Source organism: Ixodes scapularis, unplaced genomic scaffold, assembly GCF_016920785.2.
Source record: "Ixodes scapularis isolate PalLabHiFi unplaced genomic scaffold, ASM1692078v2 PGA_scaffold1__304_contigs__length_218370807, whole genome shotgun sequence".
NCBI classification, from domain to species: Eukaryota; Metazoa; Arthropoda; class Arachnida; order Ixodida; family Ixodidae; genus Ixodes; species Ixodes scapularis.
The window spans coordinates 204,974,079-204,997,621 of record NW_024609846.1 but is presented as its reverse complement, the minus strand read 5'-3'; the positions used below and the strand labels follow the sequence as shown (position 1 = coordinate 204,997,621).

The 23,543-nt window shown below is 44.7% G+C and overlaps 1 protein-coding gene across 1 annotated transcript in view; it reads left to right on the top strand.

Moving 5' to 3' along the window:
- Window positions 1–23,543, top strand: part of LOC120841094 (small conductance calcium-activated potassium channel protein) — a 197,931-nt gene that overhangs the window by 141,344 nt on the left and 33,044 nt on the right. The window contains exon 2 of the mRNA XM_042290452.1: window positions 4,976–5,071. Within this exon, the coding sequence (XP_042146386.1) occupies window positions 4,976–5,071 (96 nt within the window). The remainder of the gene's footprint in view (window positions 1–4,975; window positions 5,072–23,543) is intronic.

The following is a 23,543-nucleotide window of genomic DNA, read 5'->3' as shown; positions in this document are numbered from 1 at the left end:
TGCTTACGACGCTCTCGAGGTATGAGAATGGTGAGATACGTGAATGCCATACTTCAAATAATGTCTGATATTCATCTTCCGTAAAATTTGCCGAATGAAATTGAAGAGCGCAAAAGAAATGATTTACGATAAGTTTGGCTGAAGTCGAACGCCACGCGCCACCCAGTGGACCTTTGTAGAAAGCTGTTCACTTATTTGAAACGATGCGCTTTGCACATTTTGACGTCGCCATCTATACTGAAAGTAACTCCCTATTCGAAGTCGACAACCGGCTGCACTCGGGTGATTTTCATGCAGAAGGATTCTTTTCGGCGTCAGATTTTATGAATCATAGGCACTATCAAGCTGTCTGTGACAGTTTCTTACGCGGGGAGTTCAAATATATGTGTTGAAATAAATTAACTGAAACGATATACAATTCCGTGGAATTCCTAAATAAACCGATAAAGCGAATGCTTATATCACACACGCGATTAAGAACGTAAAACAGATATAGGTGTGATATTGCGAACAAACAAGTTGCCTAATGTTAAGGTACCATTATTTCTAGCATAAAAAATAATTCAAACTAAATGTTTGTTCCCACGCATTGTCCACTAGTTCCCTAGTGTAATCAAAAGAAACTGTTTACGATCTGTTGGAACTACAAAACACCATGTTTTCAGGAAAGACACGTGGCTAATTACGCTGAGTGTTTTTGTTGTTTTTTTTCTTGACACCAATGCACACTCATATATATAATAACATTGGGCTTCCTATTGCAAATGTTCCGCCCTTATTAGTAACCAAACCTCAGTTCTCATAAGTTATTGGTATTTGAACCCTCGAGGCTCTCTTCAAGTCATGTATGTATTCAATGTGCGCAAGTGCTAACGCTGATTCCTGTTCCTATAAAACCTTTTCACACGTATCCCGCACGCCGACGGTAAAATATATTCAAAACGTGTTACAACATCAACTAGAGAAGTTGCGCGCATAATGATGTAATGCAATTGCATGGTAAGTATAAGTATCGGATAACACTTTACGGAGTAAGGCAAGAGACGCGGTGAAACGCGACGAAAAATACGAATTCAACGCATCCGCCAAGGCGCGGACGAGAGAGCGGAGCAACAAGTTGAAGCAGCCTAATGGCGGCCGCATCACGTGATTCCAAGATGGCAGCGCCCATGCGGCGGAGGGTGAAAAGGTCTATACACGCGGGCCATTTGCGGCACTCCGCCAAAAGATTTCACATTGACGGCACGCCGCTGACGTCACGCCGCTTGACACGACCTGTTTTCCTAGTGTCAGCTGACATCATGACGAGACATTGCCATGTCAAGTAACGTTGCACGGCGACGTCACGCGGCTTAGTGACGTCAGGTGACACCGTGAGTCACGTGATGTCATGGCGTCACGTGACACTGTGACGTAATGACACAATACGTCGTCACGTGACATTATGATGGCACGTGGGGGCATCATAATGTCGCAAGACTGCTGAGACTGCTGATAATGGAAATAATAAAAACAAAAGCGCTTTCCTTAATTATGCCAGAAAGGTTCTCGGGCGATAAAACGAATCAAGCTAGGTGGCATGTTAAGCCGGTGAAACCACGGGCGTGAAATTAAGTGGAGCTACACGTTTGAAACATGTGAGAGTAATTTCGGAAGCGTTCTTTAGTGACCACAAAGGGGTGTTAGTTCCTTGTTCTATAACATTGCATCATACGTTCAGGCAGGCACACCAACGACAAGGAACGGTTCAGGCATACACATGCAATTTCGTCATTCCCTGGATTTCAAACTTGGGCGCGCGATTTCCCAAGTGTTCTGCAATTACCACAAGGTAGTCCAATAAAATAGTCCAGCAAATTACCCCAAGGTAGTCCAATAAAATTGTTCAACGGGTTCACGAAATGCGCTTTACTTATTACACCTTCATTGGTTCCACAACGATGCAATTTTTTGCCCGATCTGTTACTTGGTTTAAGAAACGGATATGCTGACCATGTTGTACGCTCGCACCTTTGCCGTTCATTCAGTTCATCTGCTCCGAAATGACACCTTAGCGGCTCCGGCGTCACACCTCAGCTGTCCAAGTTTTTCGTTCATTCATTCATTTGTTTGTTTATTTTCTATGCTCGTGAACAACTTGACGCCTTGATAATGATGCACAACAGATTGATCACAGGTTAGTCACAAACGCCACAAAAGTTGTGTTAGGCGCACCAATATCTGCTGCACCTAGGGTATTATACAAGGGTTGCATACAGGTCATGGGACTGGTTGGGATGATTTGATTAACATGAAAAATCAGAGGGGAATCCGCAAAAATCGTCTCCGAACATAAATATTAATAGCTGATGTGAGACCAGGACAATCAATTAATCTATGAATACATTTATACAGGAAAACTTAATCTTGCTCACGGCGCCTAGAGTCTCTCTAGAGTCTCTCATAAGAATAGTAGACAATACGACCAATATAACGACCGTAAAAAATTTAAAAAACGCTTCTGAAATTTGTTTATCTTCTCTTGGCTCGTAAAACGAATACAATTCAACACAACAGAGGAAAACTCCAGCTTGGGCCGGATGAACGAGAGGTATAATCGCAAACTACATGTTGACGTGGAGAACTCACGCGTAGTTTTAGATTTGACACCCAGCTTACGAAAAGAGTCATTTATAAGGTTATTCACGTACACAGCAAAAAATAAGGAAGAGTCTAATCTACACCAATATCACGTGTGTACTCGACTCTTCGCAACGGAACATTGCCGATCCGGTAGGAACAATTGATTTTTCCTACCTTTCTAGACAGAGACATAAAAACAGTTTTAGAATGATTGATAATCAACATCTTCTGACGACACTAATCACACGCTGATTTAACATCTTCCATAAGCTCGTTCCGGTCATTCAAGGATAAGATTTGCCTAAACCGTTTGATATCATCTTCCTATGGCAAGATCATTGAATTATGAACACTTCAGGTAAGGTCAATAATAAGAACGCTGAAAAATATCGGATCAAGTATGAACCCCTGCGGCACACCCGAAAGAAAAATGTATGGCTGGGTGAGATGTCCAAAAACGCGTACAAAATTGTGTCTATGGGACAGGTAATCAAGAAACAATGAACAAAGTGATCTACTCATTCCGTAGGATCCTAGAATATGTATAGGGAGCGAATTATCAACCAAGTCAAAAGCCTTAGTAATGTTAAAATATACAGCGCTTACCTGTCTACCCTGGCACACAGTACGCGAAGCAAAATTTAAAAACAACACTAAATTTGTCTCCACAGACCTTCCACGCACCAAGCATGTTGTGAAGGGCTAATTTGATGCTTAAAAAGTTTGAAATGTGATCGAATAAAACCCTTTCATAGACCTTTGCAAACGGACATAGTAACGACATGGGTCTGTAACTCTAGACATCGTCCGTTCTGCCGTTCTTATGTACTGGCACAGTGATAGAGTTCTTCTAATGGGAAGGAAATGTGAGGCTCTGCAACGACAAGTTAAAATATACGTCACGACGGGTGCAAAAGCAGAAGAGTATCCATTAACAATGAAGTTTGGGATACCGTAAAAGGCGACTTATAACTTTGGCTTGGGTTTCCTGATGGCAAGTTCAATGTCATAAGTTCAAAAAATAAAATTGACAAGTGACCACTAGCATTGTCACTGTCGACTAGCATGCCCGGTACGGCGGACAGAAATTAACCGAGGAAAAATAACTCGCGAATGCATTTGATACTTCTTCAGGCTCACTCAGCATAATGTCAGACGAGTCAGCTAAGTTTATACTTGACGAAGTACTAGTTCTACGGTCCTTAGCATATAACCAGAAACGCATTGGGTCACGGTTTAAACTGTTCTCTACTGACTCACAGTGTAACATTTTATCGCGTTTCAGCAATTTTGGCTAGTGCACGGCGATTACAAAAATTTCAGGTACCAAGAAGCGAATAACGACTGGTTCCCTGAAGTGCCAGTCGTCATGAGCGCTGGTGCTTTTGGGTGCAATCTTATATTTTCCATTATAATTCAGGTTTTTTTTTTTTGTTTTTTTTTTCGTTTTAACTTTTTAACTGATCTAAGTTTTCTAGAGTTCCAGTGCGAATGACGACTTGTATCTGGGCGCTTTCTTTGGGAACGAAACGTTCAAGTGTAGCTACGATGTGGTTTGCAAACGCTTCAACGGCACAGTTTACATCGGTCATGCTATATATTCATGTCCAATCAACATTATTTAAATAATAATAAAGGCCAAAGTAATCGCCTCTCGAGAAAGCAAGCGATTCACTTTTTCTTTTTTTCCTTATGGAAACCATGAAGGAAATGGAGAATGGAGCGTGCCGAATAGCCGGTATTACCAGTGGACTGGAAACAAATTAAATGTTGTCAAGAAAAAAAATTGACCAAGGTCAGATACAGCACATGTCCTGTTGTGTTTTGGAAACTATTCAATTGGGTAATTGAAAACAAATGAAAAATGAGCATTCGCCTTAGGCGAGGCAGTACCAGTTGACAGAGCGATATGTTGCAAATTCCCGTTTATATCAGGAATGTTGAAATCACGAATAATGAGTTTACGATATTGATCTACATCCCGTTTATCTACCAGCATATCCAATTGTTTTGAAAACCTGTCGCATAACTTAAGTGTTTACCTTTTTTTGACGAGCCTGTGATGCATTTATTTCTGCTACAATAAAGGATGTTTTATTAAACGCTATAATATTTGTACCGAGGTTTGCCTTGGTCTTTTCCTGAAATTGCTTCAGAATATTTGGGTAGTATTCCTGCGACTTCCGGCAAGATAGATGCAACATCTTTGAGTTCACCCGAGCAATTGAGAGCTGTGGATGGTTGCACGTATTGGTGTCTAAATTACGAAAAAAAAAAGAGACATAGAAGATAATACGGACGACATGTGCTTTCGCTCATTCTGGCCTTCTTTTTCTTTTTCTCTTTGTTCCAGAACTCGGTGTACTCGATGGCGGTGAAGACGCTCATCACCGTGTCCACCATCATGTTGATGGGGCTCATCGTGGCCTACCATGCCCTCGAAGTGCAGGTGAGCATGGATCTCCACTTAGCCACCACGCGGCGCTCCTGCGTGCGAGTATTGAAAGTCACTGAGATTTAGAACAGCAACGAATGCTTTAAATGATTTCTAATTTAAGTTCTTGTTTGTTTTATGTATTCCGTGTTTGTTTTATAGCATGAATGCGACCAGTGCATGCTTTGAAATTATGCATATGCAGCCTGCTGTACGCCAAGTCCGGCAAACAGGCACTCATGTGCGTTTGCGGGCCCTGAAATGTGAAATGCAATTGTTTATTAAACAATTTCATATATTTATGAGGGGTAGGGGGGGGAAGCGACTTTCCACCTTGACTATCAATCAAGCCTCTTCTGCAGCTTTAACTATTCTCCCAATTTTTTTTTTTTTTATTGATCGAGGATTTTTATGGCGCATTTCGGTACTTGCTCAAGAAAACACACCGATAAGTTGTCCTCGTTTTATTGTGGCGACTTCTCCAATGAACAAAAATAGCTACACTATTTTTGTTCAAAACAGAACATAAAAATAATCCTTGGTTTCGTCTTCCTTGCAAGTACAATTAGGTTTTAATTGCAAACTAATTAGCTTTTAGGCAGTACTAAAAATAGCGTTCTCTCGCGGCTAGGGTTTGAGCGTCTTACTTACTCTTCAGATTCCACAAATATTTATTTTCAATTGCTAATTTAGGGTGTGTACTAATTAAAAAGTGCACAACGAAAGTAATCGCTTCTGAGCACTTCTTCAAAATGCCAATGCACGCGGACGTATTCTACGCACTCGGATAAGCCAACAGTTAGTGCCAAGACCCAGAACCTCTACAGCTAAGGTTATAGATACAATTGGCTAGGTCTTGACGGCTGACATTTTGACGATAGGCTGACCCTTTTCGACAGCGCAGTCCAATTAATGGGGTTAGTAAATCGTACTTACCGACTATAAGGTACAATTTAATTGACAACATTACGCGTTTTTTATGTCAAACTATCTCAATTAGGCAATGACTGCAGCCAACTGTTTGCTTTGTTTACTGCCACTGGGTGCAATATATTTTTGAATCCGCAGGTATTCCGAGTATTCCGAAACGCAATGCATATTCCGATGACTCCGCGTCCTGATAAGTCACTCCCAGGTTCCAAACCCTAGCTAAATCTCTTGAGCGCCCACTATAATTAAGCATTTCGTATTTCATTTCAAACTCTTCTGCCGATACCAGTTATGGAAGGAGAGTATTTATGCCCGATCATCTCGCTTGTACACAGACATTATTATGTAACAATGAGAAAAAATTATTGTAAATCTTCCCTATTACCTAAAAGTCTTTTCTGCAAAACGAAAGATGTATACGATTAAATTCAAACCAAAATATTGCGCTTTGCGCCACTTCCCGACCTGCTACCAAGCAGCAAGTTGAAAAACTACGACACCCAACGCCGATAAGCTGTCTACGTCGCTGTTGGTGAGCCGTGACATGCACATGACACCTTCTGCTATTTTTTCTATTTGCATGCACGTAAGCGATTCTTTGTTAACGTCGTCTAGCGCCGTTTTTTGTGTCTGTAGAGGGCAGAAGCAAGCAAACAATGGCCAAGAAGTACGATCGTGGACTTATAGCTTAAACCCAAGCTTACTTTGTTGTCTTTCCTCTTCGAAGCCGCTCGGCGACGTCCGCCGTTTTGAGCTTCGACGAGCCAACTTCTTGTGCGTCGGCTCGTCTTAAGTCAAAATAAAGATCGGTATGTATAAACAATTGAGTACCAGTCGATGCTCATTCATGTTCCCGAATCTTCCTGCTGGCAATGTCAAGCACGACGCGAAAGAACTTGAACGATTTGGAAAACACTGCCTGCGCGAATAGGAATTAGCGCGGCGGACATAGGACAAGAGCAGACAAAAGCCACTGATATAGATTCTGGCGGTTAGTAGCGGTGATTTCGAGCCGGAAGCAGCTTTGCTTCAGGGTCTAGATCAAAGAGCCTCACAATTCCACTGCAGCTCATGCCACAGCCCCACGTACGTAACCATCGTACATCTTCGCTCTAAAAACAGGTCTGTGAGTCGACTTTCTGCAGAACACGGAGACAGTCAATCACGGCGAACGATAGAAAGATCCAAGAGAATGGCAAAGCTTAGAGTACGATTAGACCGAAAAATGTGACCCGCGTAGGGATAGTGAGCACGGCGTTTTGTTTGCTCCCTGTCCCTGCGCTACCGCATTTTCATGTCTAATCGTATTCTGAGCTTCGTCATTTTCTCGGATCCTTCCATTGTTTGCCATGATTGACTGTCTTCGCGTTCTGCAGAAAAACGAGGCCGCAATCGTTTCTTAGTGTTGGTACAACGTGAAACCTCGAGGCGTTCCCTGTTTGCTCCTTCGACTAAACGTTTTTTTCTTTTGTGCACCATAGTCTCAAGTGTTAAACGACATGAAAGTTTGCTTGCTGGCTTGCCTCAGACATCATACCTCGTGATATAATATAACCTTGCTTATTTAGTTACTGTGTCGCCAAGAAAACTGTGCGTCTCATGCCGTCGCAACACAGAGGCACTGGACGTCCGTAACTGGGGCTCGGTCTACGTGTCCTTTTCGACAACAAACGTCGTGACTATTATTGTAACCAGACAATGAACATCGCACACAGATTGGCGCCTTATGGCACCAACGCCACAATAAAAACTACAACCACCTCATCATCGTCATCCACATTCCTTTGCTCGTGGAATCTTTCGCCGCTCTTTTTTTTTTTTAATGCTTGCAGGCTTTGTTAAGGACGAAAATGGGTAAGCGTACACATTGTCAAGTACATTGAGACAGCCTAGTCTTTACTTCTGTCCTTTGCGGGCAGGGAAGTTAGCCATCTCCGACTAGACGAGTCTTCTGATTTTCATCGCAAGTGACTTTTTTGATATGACTATCCCGAGGTCAGCACGTACGAACTTGATATAGGTACACGGCGTTTATTGCCAACTTAAGAAGGTTGTGGATGCTTCGTGCAGGAACCTAAAACGATCCCATGTTATGCGAGTCGGAGGCTATGGTTGGTACTAATTCGAATGATGTCATCAGCGGCGACAGAATGAATGAGCCAGGTTGAATTCGCTTCTGCCCCAAACTGGATGAGTCAGTCTAGCCCACAGTTCTTCTAGAGAGGTTATCAGGGATTTTGAATTCCTCAATCAATCCAAGCAAGGCTTAGGTTGGAAGCTTTGTGTTGGGGGAGGTCTGCGTTTCTGGCGGGGGGGGGGGGAGGGGGGGGGGGGGTCTTCGTTTCGGGCAGTTTCTTCCACCACCCAAACTCTTGAGAGCGACATTTACTGCACTCTTTCTGGACAAATGTAAACGATTGTCCTTCCAAAAACATCACCGTTGTTTCCCAAGGTGCTCTTTTTGTTTTGCGCGCGACTCTCGCAGCGCTGCACAACATACTACCATATGTTCCGGACTATAGTCCCCGGACTATACATATTTAGAAGTCAACATTTTACGCTGTGCGGACTATCTTCAAGTGTGAACTATATATGAATTTTTTACAGCGAAGCTGTATACCTCCACCAGCCAAGGAAATGTTCGTGTCGTTGGCGTTTAAGCAACAAACTCTCGGCGAATAATTGAAGGCAAGACAGCATATCTCCTTTTAAATCGGGCATACAGCATACCAGCTCAGTATCCGTTTCAATAAAGAAAACCACAAAACAAGCATCAAAACCACATGATGGATGATAAGGCGCGTGTGAACAATAGGAACACCCTCCAACGCGTTCCAGTAAAGATTAGGTTTGCCGCTGCTTCGGAAGGAGTTGACCTTATTCGAAGCCCTAGTGTGAAGTGCAAACCACATAATGGATGATAACGGCGCCTGCGAACAGTGAGACGCACGTTCCTTCTCCCCGCGTGTGTTTTCGTGTCGGCGTTCTCATGGAAAAAAATACCTCGGAAGATTGAAGCGAAAAGCACAAAGACCACGCATACAACATACCACCACAACACACGTTTCAATAAAGAAAACACACAAGACAAGCATCCTAACCATGTAATGAATAATAAGGAGCTCCTGAAAACAATGCAAAGCACGTAGCGCTCACCTCATACGTTCAGGGTGAAGATTACTGTTGCCCGAGCTGCTGCGGCGACGGCAGCTTGCGGCGTGGGGAGTGACGTCACTAGTTTTTTATACATAAAAGAAGAACCCGCCTATACCCCGTTTCACCTTACGTCCGGCCTCAGTGGATGCTGCGAGCTATCTTAGCCAATCCCGTTCTCTGGACGTGGCCCGTGATGCGCTTTTCGCGCGTCGCTGTGCCCCCCTTCTAAAGTCACGTGAGACTCACACAGCCTCCGATTGGCTCCGATGGCTCGTAACATTCGCTGCGCTTATACGTAAGATGAAAAGGAGTATAGCAACAAATTTCATTGTTGCCGCAGCACCGCGATGAATAGGCCACGCATAGTTAGAACTCCCGAGGAGCAGCGTGAATACTAGGAGCGGCAAAGGGAAAAGAAACGGCGATACGGCCAGCGGCGGCGTGCTGCAACCGGCGGCGGCATTTCGTCTAGTGCAGTAGGCAATCGTTGCAGGTGATACCACAGCTTCGCTGACCAACCACCTTCGCAGCGTGGATTGGAGCCCCAACTTTTTCGTTTAGCTAGGTCGTTCATTATGACGAGACGTGAGGAATTTCTTGAATCGCAGAGTAAATTAATTATGATTTATGTATGATAGGAGGCGTCTTTGTGTACTAATAAAACAGGCATTTTTCAAGGTTTGCATGATAATTTATTTTTTGCGTACTAAGCAGCATGTGCGGACTGTGCACCGAGGGCAGACTATGCGGAAACTGCAGACCACCTAAGGACTTTTCAACCGAGATTTGCACCTGCAGAATATATATCTTGTGCGGACCGGAAAGTGCTGGATTGGTATATAGTGTAATGCATTTAGCCAAGTGCATCATGCACTAGAACATTTTATGCTGCGACTATTGTAGCGCCGTAGATGGAAACGGAGTTTCGTTCGGTGGGTTAGGCCGCCTTCTGCTCCAAACTCCTAGATACAATTGTTTAAAATAAACGTCAATTCACTTGAAACCACTCCCAACCGATAAGAACTCATAGGTTTGCTTTTCTTCGGCTTGAGTCACTTGTTTGCTTTTTTGTTATTTTTTTATGGTTTGCGGCGGCGCCAAAGAACGTCATAACAGAGCGCTCTCCAATCGCCATTTCATTGTCCACAAATCCGTGTGCCCCGGTCCTTCAGAAACAGCAATCCCGAGTAGAGGAATCGAGGTCGTACGTGACTCGAGACTGTGTTTCCTTCTCTCTGTGAGCTTTGCCGCTGGACCGCCTTCGGTTACGTTGGCCGGCGAACAAAGGCGCGCCGAGGGTCCTTCGACCAGACGAACGTAAAAAGAAATGGGACGTTAGTACGCCGAGCGATGACGTCACGGACGTCGTTTCAAACGAATGCAGACCTGTGCGGGCTCGAGTCCGGGAGCTCGGAGCACACGTCGAAATTGCTTTCGGGTTTACTTTTTGTATAATATTGACAATATTCTAACTTGGCTTTCTTTTAGGCTCGCTTTTGACAAGAATAACGGTTGCTTTTTCATCTGGGAAATGGGGAATCGCACATTTGATACCATCACCAAGACAAACAACTTCTTTTTGTTTTGGTAGTGCGAGGGCTTGCGTTTGACTCAGCCTTCGAGGCTGATATTATTTATTGAATTTCTTCAAAGCACCATCGCATTTGGTAATCATATATTGATCTGTTCCAAAGGAGTGGTGACGGCCTTCTTAGAACCCTCTTAAGTAAAAATGACCTCTCGTTTCTTTTGCTTCTCACTTCAAATGTTGTTTTCTAGCGTAGAACGTGTGTCAAAACGACTGCTTTGTGCGCCAGTCAACAATCACTTATTAAAAGGACATCTACATGTCAGCAGGTGTAGCACCTGAAATTACTTTACTGTCGTATTCCACTTGTCCTCAAAAGTGACGATGCAGATACGTATGAGGCAGGCACCTTTCATGTTTTATAGTAGTAAACCATTACACGACAGTGTGTCTGTCACAAATGTTCATTGGTCCTCACAAAATTTGAAAAGGGTGTCGGAACAGGTAATCTTCCGGTTCGATTCGGATTCTGGTTCAGTGGTTTTGTACTTTGTTCTAGTGGGGCTCCAGTTCAGTATGCATGTAAAATATCAGTTGTTTTGTGCCGGTTCGCGCACTTGGTGGAACCGATAACTAAACTGATATTCTCAACACTCCCTTAAACCCCGGCCGCCCATAATGTTTCCGAGCCAAACAAACAGACAAGTTCACATCTCTCGTTAAAAAGATATTGGGCTCAACACAACGTCACGTCCGTTAAAAATATGTTTAAAAGAAATGAAAATTCCCGTGTTAATCCACGGCATAGTACGAGCGATAGCTCCGACAGGTCACGACGAAGTTGTTGACTCAAGTGGCTTCGTTCTCACGAGCATGCCCCTGAAGCCGGGCTCACACAGCTTATACCTAACACAAAAGAGAGTCTGCATACAGATTCGAAGGCGATTCACCGCCAGATATGTGGTTCGAATGCCAGATGGCGATGAGTTTGAGGAGAAACCTGGCACGTGATATTCGAACAAAGGATATTTCGGTGACTGATGTCTGAACACTGTCTTTTGTATAATGAATGAGCAGCATGACCCCGGCCATACCCTCCTCTATACGCCTCGCAAGTGGGCTCATTTTCGTCTTCTACGCATGAAAAAGGGAGTAGCGGTGACGTCAGAACGCCGAGCCCTGATTGCCTGATTGCGACCCCCTATCTCAGCGTCGTCTGCTCCTTTGCAACGTCGTCTGCTCGCAACATCGTCTGCGTCTGTCTTACCTCTCCTGCGACTTTCGGAAGTGCAGGTCTTTACGACCGAGTTCGACTTTGCATTTCAAAGAGGGCAGACGAAATAACTCGAGCAGTACGTTGTTTTTGTCTAACAACTAGCAGACGCGCATCAAGGAGGGAAGTCAAACGACTCACTGGCGAGGTGTCCCGAGGCGCCGAGGTTTGTTTGCTAAGAACCGAGAGTGAGCGTGTTAGTGTCCGCAAGTTCCCTCCCAAATACTGTTTCCCTCCTTTCGTGTGCGGCGAGACCCCTCACTCTTTAACGGCGTCGGCGGGTTGGCGCAGTTAACGTCGTCTTCTTTACGTCTGCTAGTGAAAGCGATGGCTGCTTTACCTTTCCTGCGTCTGTCGGAGATTCACCGCTTTTTCACCGGCGAGAGTCACCGTTGCCTCGGGAAACAAGGAGATAACAAGAAGAGGAAATGTACCTCTTAATCTAAAATTGAGGTCAGCGATCAAAGTATAATACAGGAAGGGTTCACAAGGATCGCGCGGGCATATTCCATTCAGCACGCCAGCCGGTCGTGGGCAGACGGTCGCCGAGTCGCGGAGTGCTTGCTAGGCCTAACTGCTGATCTCGCTTGGTCGCGTTCGGTGGAATCGTGGCCGTTGTAGCTTTTCCCGGGTGTTTGTGGATCCAGCGTTCTTGTTCGTCGTGGTCTGTTTCAAGTACTTTTTACTTTTTTCTTGCTGCTTGAAGTCGGGACGCGTGAGAAGCGCACGTAGAATAATAAACGTCCATGGGTCGTCGCGACCGCGACGCTGTCGGCCATGCTGATTTGATCGCAAGAAGTGCGTAAGACAGCTTCGGAGCTGTCGTAGGATTTCGTCGTAACCTGCGCAAAACTTACGAACATTTCGTTTCGTGAATACGAATTTGTTCTTAAGTTTTGTCTTACGCACATTTTTGGCAAGATCGTATCGTGAATCTGGCCTCTGCACTTCCGAAAGTCGCAGGAAAGGTAAGGCAGACGCAGACGACGTTGCAAAGGAGCAGACGACGCTCAGATAGGGGGTCGCGATCAGCCAATCAGGGCTCGGCGTTCTGACGTCACCGCTACCCCCTGCGCAAGAAGCAGACGAACTTGCCCTCCGCATATAAAACGGATATTTTTGCTACCCGCATAGCCCTAGGAAATCTAGCAGACGAAAAAGACGACGTGCGACCGCTAAATGCGTCTAACAACACTGACACCCCTCTCGGCTTCTCGCCGTTCCTGTGAATGCTGTAGGTGGGGAGGTGGTTCTGCTGGTTCCGCCAATCACTGAAGACACACCCTTCCCTCCCCGAAAAGCATTCCCCGTGTGAATGTCCCTTAAAAAGGGAATGTTTGATCATGTATTGCGAAGCTCTTTACTGTTTAAGGCAAGAACGGAAGTGCTCGGGACAGAAAGAGCAAGTCGTCTGCTTCTTGCGGAGGAGTTGCGGTGACGTCAGTATCACACCGAGCTCTCATTGGCTTTGATTGAAAGGATATAGTGGGTAGACCTCAATGCTGGATGCCTTGACGTCCACTATTTCTACTATTTCACCCACTATTTTTTTTTTTCTTTTCAATCAGCCGACAAAACTCGGCGTTCTGACATCATCGCAACCCCCGTGCAAGATGCAGACGAACTTGCGTTCCACATAGGGCTACATTTCAAGGAATATACGCGTACGTGCTGCACGCCATTGTAATAGCGACATGCTAGAACATTTGGTTTCATAATGCATGGGGCTGTGTCCTGCCGTTTCTAAAAAGGTAACGGACTCGGTGCGAGAGCTGAATTTTATTGGCAAGGATATAAGAACGAAGGAACGAAGGATTAGAGTCACGAAATTTATGTTACACGATTGGTGGAGAAGGTTTGGAGAAGCGTGATTATACACAAAATTTCGGAGTAGAGGATTGAACGAGAAACGAATTTAAGAGCAGAATTTAAAGGGGAGTATATAAATATGTCTAGACAAGGTGCCGTAAGCAACCGCCCGACAGAAAAGGTATAGCCGATACATTACACTCATGCATGCTTCCCATGATAAAAGACATACTCTTGTTGGATGTGTTCTGGTCGCCTTTGCAATGCCTAGCAAACAAAAACAAAAAAACAGCGTTCGGTTAGGGACAAAGAAGCAAGATAGGCTCGTTCTGCTGCAATCAGGGGCTGAGTGAGGGAACGAAGTTCGTCTAAATTAAATCAGCCAAACTTGGCTTTTACGAAAGAAACGCCGAAACGCAATGACTTCTATATGATTCGGCGTAGAGGAAAGCGGAAGCAGCACCCTCCGCGACGTGCTCCGGCAAATAAACGTACATGTTGACAGCGCGACGCCGACGGGCCGAATTTCTGCCGTCAACTCCTGCGTTGGCGGCAGCGGTGCCTAATAAGAGGGTTTGCCGTTGTGGCGGGCGACGCGGACTGCGGGGCCGGTCGATGTGCGTTTTGACGACGACTGCGCGTAGGCCGCAACCGCCGCTTGGATCCGCCTCATTCCGCTAAAAGCACGCGCGCCGAGGCGGTCAGCAAGACAGCTGATCGATGGCCAAAGCGACCGCCGAGGAACGCGACCGGGGAGCTGGCCTGCCCCCTCCGATGGCGGAGAAGACGCGGCCGTGTTCGTTTGCTTTGCCGCCGATATTCCGACACTTGGGGTGGCTACTCTAGCTGTACGAAAAGAGTAGGGCAAGGTAGTTCCACCGCGGCGATATTGCCTTTTTTACCGAGAAGCGGTGCACTATTGATATACCAAGGTTGTACTTTTATTAAGCGGGCGAATGTACTCAAAAGATACAAGTTGTTCGATCGATTTCAATTATAACATATTTCAAACAAAAGGAGGTGAGGCTTACACGAGTGCCGTCTTTGCCGTGTATTTATCAGGCTCGGCGGGCGTTAGGTGAGGGGATAATCGTCATTCTAAGATGAGTAATTCGCCTAAATATGTGAATTAACTTTTAGAGCACAGCTCTTAAGCGCCCGTCTCCAGGTTTCGCGGCGTCGCCATCGGCGTCGGCGTAACCGCGCTAAATTTAGTGGGAACATTGACGTCAGGTGACCTTAACACTAATTCAAATTCCCGCTAAATTTAGATGGAAAAAGTGAAAGCCGTTTACAACTCCCTGTAACACCGAATTAGAGTGCAGCTCTTGAGGAGGAGGTGAAGTGGGGGGTGAAGTGACCTGGGGGGGTCACGTGACCTTGGGGAGTCACGTGACCATACCGATGATGTCATCAGTGACGTCACTGATGACGTCACCAGTGACGATGACGATGCGGACTCCGATGACGTCATCAGCGATGATGACGATGACGATGCGGATGTCGGTGACGTCATCAGTGACGTCACTGATGACGTAATCTGTGATGATGACGATGACGTCATCGTCACTGATGACGTCATCAGCATCCGCATCGTCATCGTCATCATCACTGATGACGTCATCCGTGGCGTCACTGATGACCTCACCGGCATCCGCATCGTCATCGTCATCATCACTGATGACGTCATCAGTGACGTCACCGGCATCCGCATCGTCATCATCACTGATGACGTCATCAGTGACGATGACGATGACGATGCGGATGCCGGTGACGTCATCGATGACGTCATCGGGGAGGTCACGTGACCTCGGCGGGGGTCACGTGACCCTGGGGGTGGTCACGTGACCTGGGGGTGTCACGTGACTTCGGGGGGGGGGGGTCACGTGACCTCGGGGGGGTCACGTGACTTCAGGGGGTCACGTGACTTTGGGTGTCACGTGACCTTGGGGTGACCTTGGGGGTCACGTGACCTTGGGATGACCTTGGGGGCCACGTGACCTTGGGATGACCTTGGTTACGCCGACGCCGCTCAAGCCGGGAACGGGCCCCTAAGAGCTGCGCTCTAAAATGACGTTACGTGACATGGTGTCACGTCACCTATGAACAAATTCAGTTTCTCCGCTAGATTTAGCGGGAAAATTGGCGTCACGTGCCGAGGAAGGAGGGGAGGAGCAGGAGGAGGGGAGAGGACGACGACGAAGAAAATAGGAGGATGATGGTAGGGGGAGGAGGAAGAAAGAAGGAGGACGAGAAGGAGGAGGAGGGGCATACCCTCCCCTTCGTATCTTCCCCTCCTCCTCTTCAAGAGCTGCGCTCTAATTTCGCGTTACAGAGATTTATAAATGTCTGTAATATATTTAGAGCACAGCTCTTAGGGGCCCGTTCCAGGCTTGAGCGGCGTCGCCGTCGCCGTCGGCGTTACCAAGGTCATCCCAAGGTCACTTGACCCCCAAGGTCATCCCAAGGTCACGTGACCCCTCCCCAAGGGTCATCGAAGGTTACGTGACTCCCCAAGGTCACGCCAAGGTCACGTGACCCCTTCCCCAGGGTCACGTGACACCCAAGGTCACGTGACACCCCAAGTCACGTGACCCCCAAGTCACGTGACCCCCGGGGTCACGTGACCCCCGAGGACGTCATCAGTGACGTCACTGATAACGTCACCGGCATCCGCATCGTCATCGTCATCATCACTGATGACGTCACCGGCATCCGCATCGTCATCGTCATCATCGCTGATGACTTCATCAGTGACGTCACTGATGACGTCACTGATGACGTCATTGGCATCTGCATCGTCATCGTCATCATCGCTAATGACGTCATCAGTGACGTCACTGATGACGTCACCGGCATCCGCATCGTCATTGTCATCATCACTGATGACGTCATCAGTGACGTCACTGATGACGTCACCGGCATCCGCATCGTCATCGCCATCATCACTGATGACGTCACCGGCATCCGCATCGTCATCGTCATCATCGCTGGTGACGTCATCAGTGACGTCACTGATGACGTCACCGGTATCCGCATCGTCATCGTCATCATCACTGATGACGTCACCCGCATCGTCATTGTCATCATCACTGATGACGTCATCGGTATCCGCATCGTCATCGTTACTGATGACGTCATCGGCATCGTCATCGTCACGTGACCCCCCTAGGTCACGTGACCCCCACCCAGGGTCACTTAACGCCCCCCCCCCCCCCAGTACCCTTCCCTCCTCCTCCTCAAGAGCTGCGCTCTAATTCGGCGTTACAGGGAGTTTAAACGGCTTTCACTTTTTTAATTAGTTGATTTTGGGGTTATGTTAGAAGTGCTGTTTTAGCTGCAATTTTTATTGGAGGCCAGACCAATTTATAGTATTCGTAAAGAGATAGCGGTTTTGTTGATATTCATGAATCAATATATGCGTTTCTTCGGCCGATTTGAAGATTACGCTTTTGAAAAGGCCGCAATCTCTGCACACAATGACGTATAGAAGAATGACGTAGTAGTGTTAGCCACGCCGTGACTTGTGTCGTCGGCGCTCCCACGAAGCCCACCAAGAGCATGCTGACGATGTTGTGACATGACATGACCAAAAAATGAAAGCCGTTTACAAATCCCTGTAACGCCGAATTGGAGCGCAGCTCTTGAGGAGGATTAGGGAAGGGTACGGGGGGGGGGTCACGTCATTCGCGGGAAGTCACGTGACCCCGGGGGTCACGTGACCTCTGGGGGGGGGGGTCACGTGCCCTCGGGGGGAGGGGGGGGTCACTGACCTCGGGGGGGGGGGGTCACGTGATTTCGGGGGGGGGGGGGTCACGTGACCTCGGGGGGGGGGGGGGGTCACGTGACCTTGGAGGAGGGGTCACGCGACCTCGGGGGGGGGGTCACGTGACCCCCCCCCCCCGGTTACGCCGACGCCGACGCCGCTCAGGCTGGAAACGGGCCCCTAAGAGCTGCGCTCTAAAAACGCAATGTCACTCTTCGTGCAAAAATGCCAGATCAGTCTTGTACAGATCAGTCGACTCCGACTTCAATCTGCGCTCAGTCCGAGGCACCCGGTTTCAATGGAATGCTTGAAACTGGTCATTTTCCTGAATAGCTGAAGTTGGCAGAAGTTATTTCCGTGCACAAGAGAGCTGGAGAAACAATAATTCATAACTACAGGCCAATTCTCAGTCTTCCCAACTTCTCTAAAATTTATGAACACGTAATCAATGATAGGTTTACTAGTTTTGTTTTCCTGAAGCATAACTTAATTACTAACGCCCAATACGGTTTTCAGAAACACAAATCCACGGAGCAAGCATTTTGGGATATCAGAGACAAAATTTAGAAAACATTGAAAATAAATTGCTGACGCTCGGCTTGTTTTCTAGATTTAAAAAATATAGGCGTTCGACACTATTTCTCGTGACATCGTACTAAAAAAACTATAGAAATATGGCATAATAGGTGTAGCGGTAAAACTAATTGAAAAATATTTAATGAATCGTTATTAGTACGTTTCTATAAGCCACATATTATATAATAAAATGATAATACAGCACGGTGTCTCTCAGGACTCTATCTTAGGTCCTTTATTATTTATAGCTTACGTGAATGATGTTACGATGATACTAGATTCTCCCGAGCTAATCATGTAGGCACATGATACAAATGTATTTTTTAATTGAAGCTACCAAAGAGCGCCTAGAAATTGCTTAAAATGCCGTCCTCCTTAAGCTATCAAATTGGTTATGTATAACTCGATTGGAATATCAATACATAAAAAAACTAAATATATAATTTTCAAGTTATTCAGTAACCGAGACAATAATCCAAATAACATCAAATTTGATGGAACAATTCTTGAACAAATGGCCGAACGTAAGTTTCTATGCGTCTGCTTTTAGTGAAAACCTCTTAGAGGGATCGGTGGCCGAGTGGTTTAGCGCACACCAGCTCGAAGTACGTGGACCGAAAGCTCGCGCTGCAGAGCCCAGCTATCCTGGGTTCAATCCCCACCACTGCCCATTTCGGTCTGGATGAGCATCGTAGCTGCGTGCGGTCGTGTACCACTACTGCGCGGTGCACGTTCAAGACCCCAGGTTAGCGGTTGTACTGCACTGGCTAAATTTCTCGTCTACAGCTGGGAAACAAGTCGGCGCTGAGGCAGACTAAGTTCTAGGTTGTATAAACATATACACAACCCAATTCTACGCTTGCCAATAAACTAAAATTGGAACTTTCTCGAATTACTGGTATGATATATAAAATACGAAATGTGATACCCATTCAAATAAAAATGATGTTATATTATTTCCTGTTTTATTCTAAGACCTGTTATGGAATACTAGTAGGGGGTACGACAATTGCAACAAACTATAGCACACAAATTATCTTTCAGAAATACAAATGCTTGGTATTTGCGAAAATATAGAGGCGGCATAAAAAAACTTTAGCACTGCACCACTCTTCAATAAATAGAATATGTTAAATGCGAGCCAAATATATCACTTCAAATCATTTCAATGAATATACCGAAGCAAGCTTTACTCGATATCCGTACAGTTTTCTAGTTCCTATGCATTACGATACCCGAAACGCAGAATTCCAGACATCCCAAATAATTACGGCAAGTAAACATTAAATTTTCGGATTACTACATTATTAAATTGTCCAGGAATCGAGATTGATTACAGCGCCCCGTTTTCTAGGCTAAAACAAACCTTTAGACGATCCCTTGTTGGTAGTGCTATCGCACTTTCGTCTTCTTAAGATAATATAATCTTAATATAATTTGACGATATAAATTATTTACTTCGTACTGTTATATAGCCTGTGTAGCCTTGGTTCAACTTCTTTTTCTGCACGAACTGGTATTTATTTATGTTTACATTGTGTATCTGCAGTATCACAACATGATGTTTAAAAATGAGCTGTATATATATAGATATAGATATATATATATATACAGTTTTATGAGTATTGCCTTATGATTATACTTCCATGCATTTGAGAGCGTGTGCATTCTGAAATATTCATGCTGCTGCTACATGATAAGGCAAGTGTTATACTTTTCTTAATGTTGTTTTCTTACATCTATATTTTGTGTGTATATTTAAGCTGTCACAACAAAATTCTGGATGCCGATGCACTGTCAGGCACCATGGCTTCTTCTCTGGCCCCCCAGCGGAAAAAATTTGTAACACGAATAGAAAAAAACAAAAATCGGGTCGGATCTAGTCAACGGTTTCGATGGTTCCGGTCGGCCTAAAACTTTCTCTGCGATTTCAGCATGGCCTTATCCAAACAACATTATATTTTGTCTTCATTTTTTACATAAAAAGTCTCGGGACAAGAATTATAATCAAACAAGACAATTTAAGCTTCCACCAAATTCAAGTTGTAATCTAATTTATCGCCCAATATCTGCGAACTGCGTATTTTTAGACGATGTATCTCCTCTGCTTTGTCCGTCCGAAGGCCCGTTCGAATCCTCGTCAGTGGCTACCGTACGCCTACCAATGCTGTGCTGGCCGATTCTATAGAGGTGTATTTATTACGCATCTAATATGGCGTTTATCGTGCAAGGCATTTTCACATTCACAAGGCGGGCATAGCCGTTCGGCTGGGTGTTCAAGCACGATCACGAGCGGCAGCTATCATATCCCTGTCGCTGCTTGGCGGCTGGCTGTCTTCGGCTCCTCGGCGTAATTGCCGTTAATTCTGCAATTGCAACATGATCCCTTTAAAGTTTAAAGCAATAATTAAGAAGTGAATCAACAAACGTAGTGCATTAGTTGATTAAGACTGTACCCGTCCAACTATCTCTCGCCCTTTAAAAAATAGATTCGAAATAAAACCCTACATCTGTGTACTTTCGCTTGCTAAGATTTTGTTATAAATATACCATTTCTGTGTATACATTGGTTGCCTGACTGTGCCGACGCGCGCACAGCACCCCTAGAACACAAAATCAATTGAAAAATGAAACACATACCTCACACGTTGAACGTATATTGCGGTATACTGAAATATAAGTTTGCTGTACATTCGTCTTTTATAAATTTTAGGAAAATTAGCCCGTTTTTAGCGTATTGCTATCTTTTTTTAGGCACTTCCACGTGAGTTTACTCAGACTTTTTTCTATATTTTTGTTGTAGAAAAGATGATGATCATGCAATTATAGTGAGCGGATAAACCTCCAGAATAATTTGGCATGCCACGCCCATGTGATACGTGTAACTGTAACGAAAATTGCCACGAGTGCGCAATGGTTCAAATATTTATAACTAATGCCATGAAACGTACATTTTATTGGGCAAAGGTTCCGTGCTAATTCATGTTTTTGTACTTTAAATAACTTAAATCAGGTTGTGGGGCGAAGCATGAAGCTGTCTGCTGAGGTCATGAAGAAATGTGCTTGAAGGCCAGGAAAGATCCACTTTCATTCCTTTACCTATGGCATAAAAGGCCAGTACACCTAGACGGGTTTAGCTGCTCTGTCGCTGCACTCTGATGGATGGACCCTCGCTGCTGTCATCCTTGTCCATGACAACCACTCGCGTCCGATTTTTTGCTCCTCCATCGACCAGAGCTGTTTCCCGGATAGCTGAATTCGGAGGCCGTTATCATACCTGCGACGTGGGATGTTCTTCCTGTGCTAGACAAAACCATCTCAAGAGTCGCGCATGAAACGCCCGCGTAAAATGTGGGTCAGGGTTTGATTCACCTCGAAATGTTGGGGCTGTTTCTGTTAAAATGTACAAACTCTGTTGTTATTCGGTGAAATTTTTTTTTATCAAAACGGTCATGGACCTGAAAATTGACGTTCGATGTACAAATGTGAGAGGTTATATTGTAACTCAAGTGTGGAAGGTAGTCATAACTAAAAGCTACTTTGCATTTGCAAGTCTCGTAAAGGCAATTTGATTGGAGTCATTAATCAGCGAGGAGTACAACTGAGGCCTAGGTGCCGATATGACCAATCCAGCGGCGCAAGCTCAGTAACCTCTAGGCGTTCGTTGTCTTTTTGAGCCTCTGTCAGTTCTTACACCAACGTCGGTGACGGGCTTGCTTTCGGAGAAGCGTACATTGTTTACATATCCATCTTCAAAATTAAGTATTATTCCGAGAAACGTTTTTTTTTTCTTCATACTTAAGACAAAAATGGCACATTCCTTGTAATGACTGCCATCAAAAACTAAAATTCGACTAAGATCTTAAAACCATTAATTTAAAGGGCGTATCACAAAAGTGTTTATTCTTCAATTTTTGAAGCGCACAATACTTGATTGATCCAACCAATTTCTTCTAACTTTTTTTAGGATAACAAAAACAAAAATGTACCTTTTCTATATTAAGTGTGTGATTGTCTATTTTAAGTTAATATTCTGAATTTTCTTATATAGGAAGTACTTACAATGTAATTTTGATGTTCCTTTCACTTAAAAGAGCCGTTGTAGACCCTCAATTGATTAGGTTAAGACATGGAACATTGCTGGTTGAAGGGCGACGAGGGAGGACGGGAACACTGAGAAAGGGGCTTTTGGCACTCGGGGAATACGAGACGGGGTAATCGAAGCGGGGGGATAATGACGCGGGACTTTGCGACAGGGATTCTGCACATGGGCAATTTTGCTACACCCGGTCTAAGTACTTCGTGGTAGGCATATGTGTCATGTGAAGGTGATCTTGAATGATAAATTTTTGCAAATCCTTTTCGTGAACGTTCCACGTTTTTGGAAGCAGTAGCACTGGGGCTATTCCAAATCACACAACAGAAGCATGTTCTGGGAGAACTATACTTCAATAAAGCGCGAGGAAATGAAAAAAAAACACAAAAGACCTACTTTCTTTACACCATTAGCAGATGGCATTGATATCTTCCTGCAATCGAGCACAATCATTTATTGTCAAAATATTTTTATAGATCTTGAGGTCCTCTGGCGAACTACAAGAGATTAAAATGTCGAATAAAGTCTTCAATATTCTTGACAAATATATTAAAAATAAAAGGTACAATATTGAAACCCTTGTGTACACCAGAGGGTACAGAAAATGAAATAGACATTAAATTTGCGCAAGGAACAGTTTTTTTTTTTTTTTTTGTAGAAAGATAACTTTTAAGCTAAGAACAATCCTTATCACTCAGACCATACATAAAAAGTTTGTGTAACCGTAGCTTATGACTTACAAGAACGAATGCCTTGCTACAGTCAGAATACATGGCGTCAGTTTTCTCTCAAGAAAAACTCTGGAAAAACATAATTTAAAAAAAAAAAATTGTTTCAGCAGATTCGCCGCTCATGAAACCATGTTGTGAATCGGGTATTACGTACTTAAAAGTTAAAACAATATGTCAAATGCTTATGGATAATTTTTCGAAGACCTTCAAAATTGCGGAGATCAATAATATCTCATTAACTGAAGAGCGTGTTGGTAAAATTGACTGACCACAAAAAGAATAAAACAAACTCGGAACGAAGGACGACTACGTTTGTTTTATTCTTTCTGTGGTCAGTCAATAATATAGGTTTATAGTTTTTAACGTTTGTTGAATTGCCTGATTTAGGAAGAGGGATTACTGAGCCCCTTTCCATGCGGTCGGAAAAACAGATTTGCGACAGCGGAAATATGTGATGTAAAATAGGAGCCGCTATATCGACAAACCCATTAATTATAACATTTGGTATGCCATCAAGACCACGGGATTATGAACACGTGAGCTGATTGACCGCTTACTCAACATCGAGAAGGCTAATTATACGAGAAAATATACGGTTATTAACAACATGTGAAATATCTGT